The 8,464-nt window shown below is 42.7% G+C and overlaps 1 protein-coding gene across 1 annotated transcript; it reads right to left on the bottom strand.

The window, feature by feature from the left end:
* Positions 1 to 432: 432 nt before the first annotated feature.
* Positions 433 to 8,251, bottom strand: TEKT4 (tektin 4). Its single transcript, XM_054270950.1, has 6 exons — positions 7,733 to 8,251; positions 5,646 to 5,716; positions 4,296 to 4,439; positions 2,897 to 3,119; positions 1,384 to 1,538; positions 433 to 713 (listed from the first exon to the last, which is right to left on the bottom strand). Exons 1-6 carry the CDS (start codon positions 8,249 to 8,251, stop codon positions 494 to 496), a joined length of 1,332 nt encoding a protein of 443 aa, XP_054126925.1. The 3' UTR covers positions 433 to 493.
* Between the last annotated feature and the right edge of the window lie 213 nt (positions 8,252 to 8,464).

Raw genomic sequence — 8,464 nt, 5'->3', positions numbered from 1 at the left:
GGAAAATGTGTGGAAAATTTGGTTTTTTTATTAATAATGTCTGAGCAGCCTAAATTCCTTGCTGAATGAGTGTTCCTCAGTTTTATTGCTCTCATTTCAAGCTATAAATATTTTATTTCCACCTGGATATTTTTATTATTCCTAAGAAATATTCACTCCTATTCCTTATTATTCCTAAAAAATGTTCACTCCTATTTAATTATTAGGATGAAATCCCCCAAAATAGGCCCACATGCTATAGATAGAATGCAGATGGAACAAATATATTTTAAGCAGGAAAGGAAAAGGAAAAGAAAAGGAAAAGGAAAAGGAAAAAGGAAAGGATTTTATCCTAAGTAGAAGAAAACCGAGTGAACACAACACTTCAATGTACAATTTCTCAATTTATTCATATGAAAGCTCACAGATTTTTTTTTTTTTTTCACACTTGCCAATGGCTGAACAGAAAAAAGGAACAGTTTTTCTCCTGGGTTTTACAGGCTGGGTACAGAAATCACTGTTGATAACTCGCCACCTCCAGGTCCACAGGGTAGCGAACTCGGTAGCCCATGCACTTCTGCCTGTCAATAAAAATGCTGTTGGCTTTCACAGCAATCTCCTTCTCCAGCTTCATCCTGGTCTCCTCCAAATTCTTCAGGTTCTGCTCTGACTCCATCAGTTTTCTCTTCAGGGCCTCCAGGAATACTGTGAGTCCCTCCACTTCATTCACCAACCTGCAAGGAGTTGGGTTAAGCCATGAAAAATCAGGGGATGGTGAGCAAGAGATTGGATATGGGGTAAAGAGCAACTACAGATTCTAAAATTCATCAGGAAAAGACCTCAGAAAAGTGAAAAAAAATATTTGATTTGGGATAAAGATTAACTACGGAATCTAAAATTTATCAGGAAAAAGCCTCAGAAAAATTGCTCAAAAAGGTAAGATTTGGGATAAAGATCAATTACAGAATCAAAAATTTATCAGGAAAAAACTTCAGAGAAATCCAAGATTGGATTGGGGATAAAGATCAACTATAGAATCTCAAATTCATCAGGGAAAAACCTCAGAGAAATTGCTCAAAAAGTTAAGATTTGGTATAAAGACTACAGAACTACAGAATCAAAAATTTATGAGGAAAAAACCTCAGAAAAATCCAAGATTGGATATGGGATAAAGATAAAACAGAACAACTACAGAATTGAAAAGTAATTTCTGACTTCGAGTAAAAAAAATTAAAAGTCGTGAGGCAAAAAATTGAAAGTCGTAAGGCAAAAAACTAAAAGTTGTGAGGTAAAAAAAATTTTAAAACGGCCCCAAATCACTTTGGGATGGAACAGGAGCCTTGGAGGAGTTGATTAATGACCTAAGTTGGAGTTAATTGTGTAAATTGGGGTTGATTTACTGACCTGAACTGGGGCTCATCCCTGCAGAGCTCGACGTTGGGCCTGGAGGATCTGTCGTAGAGCCTGGTCTGAGCCACCTTCAGGAAAGCTTCCTTGTCCCTGATGGCTTTTTTCAGGTTCTCAATGTTGGCCTCCTCATCCCCAATATCCTTCAGGATCTGGAGAGAAAATCCAAGGAAAAAACATCTTCAAACAATGATGAATAGCATCCCCAAAAATATCTGTTCATGGTGAAGCGTTAAAGTTTTTACCACCAGTCTGGGGAATTAAGTACAACAAGAATAATTTTCATTTTAGATGATAATACAATTAATTTTATTTTATTTAAGATTAAATACAAAAATTAAGGTGGGTTTGACCTGTTTATTTTTAATATTACACTGAGAAGCACAGCTTTAGTTGAAATAAAACAGAAAATATTCTGCAGCTTCTCCCATGTCCCAAAACCATGGGAGAGATCCCAAACCTCTCTCATGGGATGAAAACACATCCCACATCCATGGAGTGCTTTGAATTGTAAATTTTAACTGGAAATTCAAGAAAAAAAAATCAATTTATTTTGAGGGAGAGCTGCTGATTAGCTTGGAAATACCTGGTTTTCTCAAGAAAATGGAAAAGACAGGAAACCCTGAAATTCTTCCCTTCATAACCATTGATACACGTGCAAAAAATAAAGATATCCAGTTGTCATTCCCAGATCCTAAGGAATTATTACTTTTTCCATACTTGCCAATGGCTAAAAGAGAAAAAAGGAGCTGCTCCATATTGGAAAAGGGGAAAGGCCCAAAGTCACCCCTTGTTCTTAGAAAAAATAAAAGTACTGTGGTGGTTTTGACCTCTTTATTTTTATTATTACGCTGAAAATCCCATTTTCAGTCTAAAAAGAAGCTGGAAATATTCCCTCAAAACTTCTTCCATGTGTTCTGTGGGATGACAACACATCCCCAGCCCAGGAATTGCCACCAGGGGCTAAGGAATTACTTTTTCCCCACATTTCTAATGGCCTCGGTGCAGAGATGAGGAAAATCTTTACTTCCAAAGTTTTTAAAGAAGGAGCAGGATTTCATTAAAAAAAACCCAGTAAATAACTTTTAAAGAGCACAGAATTCCACGTAATATCCAGTAAAATCCACAAAAGAAGGAACTGCTCCACATTGGAGGAGGCTGAAGCCAACTGCCAGGTTGACTTTGCTGCCATCCCAGAAAAATCTGGGAATCCTGGCTCAACCAGAGCTGCTTGATCAGCCAGTTTCAGGGTTTAATTCATGTTTAAAGTGTTTAATTCATGTTTAAAGGGATTAATTCAGGTTTAAAGGATTTAATTCAGGTTCAAAGGGTTTAATTCAGGATTAAGGTGTTTAACTGAACTCCAACCCAACAAACCCACCAAGACTACAACAAAACCCCAAAACCTCTCCCCGTATCCTAATCTGACACAAAAATACTTCACTCCTGTGTGGATTAAACCAATTTTTTTTGGTTTAATGATGCCAAAACTCCATGAAGTGCCCCTGACCTGCTTCAGGTGGTTCTCCAGGCGCAGTTTGGCATCGTCCAGCTCCCTGCAGTGGCTGTCAAAGGCCTCGCTGACCGCTGCCCGCTGCATGCGCAGGTCCTCAGACGCGTCGTGGATGATGTTGTTGATCAGGGACCGGAGCTGCACCGACGCCAATTTTTCCTGTTCTGCCCTGGAAATGTTGTCGTGGCTGAACTGGGCCCAGGACTTCGGTGTGGAGGCGCTGGAAGAACAAGGAATGGGGTAAATTGGGAATTTTGGCATTAAAAAGGGTTCTTACCCTGGGAAAGTGGGGTTGGCTTTTGGTTGGTTCGGGTCTTGCTTGTGGTGTGGATTTCTTGTGAGGAACAGGATTAATCCTTTAATGAATTAATAAAAATCCTCAAATAAATTAATATAGATTCTTGGATAAATTAATATAATATTCTAATAAATTAGTGAAAATCCTTAAATAAATTAATAAAAATCCTCCCATAAATTAATGGAAATTCTTGAATAAAATAAGAAAAATCCTTTAATAGATCAATAAAAATCCTCAAATAAAGTAATAAAAAGCCTTGAATAAATCTGTTAAAATCCTTGAATAAATTAATAAAATATTCTAATAAATCAGTTAAAATCCTTGAATAAATCAGTTAAAATCCTCAAATAAATTAATTAAAAATCTTGGATAAATCAATAAAATATTTTAATAAATCAATAAAAATCCTCGAATTAATTAATAAAAATTCTTAAATAAATTAAGGAAAACTTCTAATAAATCAATAAAAGTTCTCAAATAAATTAATAAAAAAATCCCCAAATTAATAATCTCTTTCTCCTGTGGCTTCAGAGGGAGCTAAAGCCTAAAATAAATTCAGTCCAAGTGCTCCATCTTGAGCTAAAGCTGGTCAGAACATTCCACACATTTTTTGTCCAGTTCAGTCATGGCAAGTAAACTTGGGAATAGATCCAGGATTTAAAGGATGGAAATTAAAAAAAACCAGGATCTTGACAGGCTGGAGAGGAGAAGGTTCAAGAGAGAGCTCAGAGCCTGAAGGGGTTCCAGGAGAGCTGGACTGGGGACAAGGGATGGAGGGACAGGAGACAGGGAATGGCTACACATGGAGAGATGGGATATTGGGAAGGAATTCCCTGAGAGGGTGGGGAGGGGCTGAAATAGAATTCCCAGAGAAGCTGTGGCTGTCCCATCCCTTGGAAGCACCCAAGGATGGAGTTTTGAGCAGCCTGGGATGGTGGAAGGTGTTGGGACTGGAACCGGATGAATTTCCAACCCAAATAATCCACGCAGAACATCCAGCACAACCCTTCCAACCATGGAGCTGCCATGAAGATCTTCCCCCAGCTGGGATTGGGCATTCCAGGTGTGCTGTCCCAGGAGATCCTGGGAATTACTCACTTCTCCTCGAACTTGACGGAGCTGGGGTGGAACTGGACGTCGGTGCTGTCGGTGCAGTAGCCGATGCATTTGTCGTCGATGTTGTACGTCTCCACCTTATCCGACCAGTCCAGCTCGCAGTTCTCCTTCTGGATCCGGTTGGATCTGCAAAAGTTGGGATCACAGCTCAGCTGGAAGCAAGAGAATTCCCAACCCAGCCCTCTTTGGGAAGTACAGCTCCACCTTTTGAGTTCTACAGGGAAACAAGAGCGTGAAATTCCTTGCGGGTTGGAAAATCCCAAACTCTCCCTTCCCACCTCCATCTCCTGGAAGAGGAGCCTGACTGAGATGGGATTTTGGGAAAAAAATTGGAAAAAGAAGCCTGTTTGAGATGGAATTTTGGGAAAAATTCCATTGTGAGGGTGGGGAGGCCCTGGAATAAAATTCCCAGAGAAGCTGTGGCGGCCTCTGGATCCTTGAAGTGTCCAAGGCCAGGTTGGAGCACCCTGGGATTGTGGAAGGTCCCTGTCCATGGAACTGGATAATCTTTAATGATATTCCGATTAAAATTGCTGCTTTGTTGTTAATTAGAGGCACACATCGTTCAGTTAATTATAATTATAATGATTCTAATTACAAAAGCCTGTGGGTTGTTATCAGCTGATAACAGCAGGTGTCACTCTCAGCCAAGGAATTGGGAATTCTCTTGGAAAAAAGGAATAAAATGGGACTAAACTTGGACTAAAATGGGGCTAAAACTGGGCTAAAATTATCTTAAAACAATTAAAACCCCCAAATTAACCTCATTAGGCTCCTCTCATGCTCTAATTAATATAACAGAGCAACTTTATATTAATTGGCATTTACAGCCATTTTTAAAGACCAATATTTTTTTATCAGGTAGAACAGGAGCAGATTGAAGGATTTTTTTAACTAAAATATGAAGTTTCCAGCATGATTCCTTTATATTGATGGACTTTAGGACACAATAACATCTTTCCAAAGGGTTTGTTAGAAATTCCAAGGAAATAATCCTTTGGAATGGCAAGGAACACCTGGCCTGGCACAGAAATTCCAGATTTAAAGTCCACACTGACCTCTGGTGGCAAGAAAATTCCTTTGATACCAAAAATCCCTGTAATAATACAAATATCTTCTCCAAGAAGATATCCAGAGAATATTTTTATAGCACTGGAATTTAGTGTTGGAAAACAAATCCAACACCATTGTGGAGAGCAGGAAAATCTAAATCTACCTGAAAATCCGGGTTTGCATGGAATTCCCTCAGCTCCTAAGCCTGGCCTGCCTGAGATCTGTGTCCACCTTCATCCCAGGAATTATTTGGCTGAAGAATCCTGGGAAATGCTTTACCTTATCTGGGTGGCAGCTTGGATGATGGTTCTTTTCAGAAGATCCCGGATATCCCGGATCAGATCCGCTTCCTAAAGAAAAACAGGGAGAATTCCATGGATCCAGAGCAGGAAACACCATCCTGAGGAGCAACTTGGGGATAAATCCTTACATTTCCTTATCTACTCTCACTTTGTTAGGGTAAAACTTGGAATTTTGGAGTCATCAGATCCTGAGGGAACTCAGCCCTAAACCTACGGAGGCTGAAACACCTGGAATACTTCAAAAATTTGTGGATTCCATTAAAAAGTCTGAGTCTTATCCTGTCATGGAAGGAATTTTTCCCTGGCACAGATTCCCAGAGAAGCTGTGGCTGCTCCATCCCTGGAATGTCCAAGGTCAGGCTGGAAGGGGCTTGGAGAAACCTGGGATAGTGGGAGAGGGTGGGAAGAGTGGGAAGAGGTGGGAATTTATTATTTTTAAGGTCCCATCCATCCCAAACTATTCCAGGATTCCATGACCCCATCAGATTAAATGGAATAAATTCATTCCCTGCTCAGTTTTGAGATAGGGAAAAATCAGGGAATATCCCCATGCCTGGAACCATGGACTTCATGAGCCTTAAGTCTTTTCCAACCTAAAAATTTTAACAATTCCCACATGGAAATATCCTGCACCAACTCTTCCCTGTTTATATTTTTGACTGGAAAAACCTCTTAAATATTGATTATAAATCAGAAATTACACTCGATTTCCATTCAAAATATTCCTAAACCCTATCATGCCCTCCATGTGGAACCCTAGAATATCCTGAGTTGGGAAGGATCCACAAGGAACAAGAAATTCGTGGTTCTTCCCAGGATAATCCCAAACCCCCATCAGGCTTAAACATTTCAGTCTGATCCATACTTTTCAAATATTAATTCTCTGGTTTAATGAGTAACTGATTATGAATTGACTCTGATGGGAGGCTGCAGGTGAATAATCCTTAATTAATTTATGGGACATTGGAATAGGTGTAATTCCAGGATGGAAGATGTGTTTTTTGTAACATCCAGCACAAGAATGACACTGGAATTTTACAGGAATCTCGGTGACAGGGTTGGATCATCACCTTGGCAAAACACAGGCAGAATTAATGACAGAAACTGCCAAAATTTGGTCAATTTGAGCATGGGAACAGCCAAGGAATATCCCAACATTCCTGAACTTCTGGATTGTGGAGTTTTAAAGTGTAACCTGCAGAGAGGAGGGGATTTCAAGGCGAGTAGAAAAGGAATTTATGCCAAATTAGGATTTTCGTGTTGGTGCAGGAAAACTCTGGGTTGGCTTTGTTGGGGTCTGGGCTGAGGGGGGGATCTGCTCTCCTCCAGTTACACTTCCCAAAGTGATTTAATCACTTCCCAAAGTGATTTGAACACTTTTTAAACACAGCAAGGACTAGAATAAATCCTCAGAGTGACACTGGGAATACAGGAAAGAGCAACAGACCCAGAATCGAAGGAGACACTTCCAGCAGCCACAGTTTCACCTCCTCACTGCTGCTCCCCATTTCAGCACTGTAAGAAGGGTTTAACTTCTATTTTTAGAGTCACAGTCTAATGTTTTGGTTGAAACTATACTTGCATATGGGGATACCAGACATTAGTTCAGGTTTGAGGATTAGGAGCATTATGGGGATTATATGTAGGGCTGTGAGAAGATGTTCTCGTGTGGAGTTTTGGACTGATGTAATGTGGGATGGGAGAGTGCCTGGTTGTGTCATTATGAGCATGTATAGGATGCATGAGGCAGTAAGTAGGATTGTGGCTCCTGTTAGATAATTGTGAAGGTGGATCAGTTGAAAAGTGTGATTACAATCGTTAGTTCTGCTATGAGGTTTGTTGTTTGTTAGGTTAGCTAGGAGTCATCAGGTGGCTATGAGTGGTAGAAGGGGCTGAAGGCCTCGTGTAAGTAGGAGGATTTGGCTTTGAGTTTGTTCGTAGTTGGTGTTGGTTAAGCAGAATAGTATTGAAGAGGTTAAGCCATGCCAGATTATTAGAATTATTGCCCCTATTACCACCAGAGCAGCAGCGCCGGGTCTGTCACCAAGCCCAGGCACCGCTCACCTTCATCAGCTGCTTCTCCACCTCATCGATCACCAGGTCCGGGGGCTGCCGCCGCTCCCGGCACTCCAGGTTATCGATGACAACCGAGTAGGGCACCTCGGTGGCATCGAGCGCCCGCTCCAGCCGCAGCTTCTGGGCCACCAGCAGGTTGGTCTCGGCGTCCAGCTCCATGATCTCCTTCTGCAGCTCCACCCTCCAGAACTGGAGGTCCTGCAGCCGCTGGCCCAGCGTGGCCTTGGAGTATCCCTGGGCTCGCTGCGCGCTGGCGGCCGCATGCTTCATCAGGTGCTTGGCCTCGCCGCGGCCGCGCTCCGCCTGCTCGCCCGTCGCGTACGCCTCGAAGCAGACGCCCGCGTTGCGGCGGTGCCACTCGGGCAGATGGTATTTGGCGGTGCGCAGGCCGGCCAGGGCCATGCCGCAGCAGGAGCGCGGCCTCTCGGTGGGGACCACATCGCAGGTCTTGCTGGGCAGCGGGCAGGAGGGAACGACCGGCGGGTGCGGCTCGTCGGGCTGCGCCATGGCGGAGCCTCCGCCGCTCGCCGCTCCCGCCGCTCGCGTCCTCGCCTCACCGCGGCAACCAACGACTGGGCGGGCCCGCTGCTCGATGGACAGCAGCATAGACCAATCAGAGAGATGATCCGCACATAGCGCGGCGCTGATTGGTGGGCGGGCTGTCTGTGCCCGCCCCCACGCTGCTCGTTGCCGTGGTAACGGGAAGGCGGTTGCAGTTAA

Source organism: Melozone crissalis, unplaced genomic scaffold (genome assembly GCF_028551555.1).
Source record: "Melozone crissalis strain CALT ecotype California unplaced genomic scaffold, PUWL_Pcris_2 ptg000012l_1, whole genome shotgun sequence".
Taxonomy (NCBI): domain Eukaryota; kingdom Metazoa; phylum Chordata; class Aves; order Passeriformes; family Passerellidae; genus Melozone; species Melozone crissalis.
This window is presented reverse-complemented; position numbering and strand designations above follow the sequence as displayed.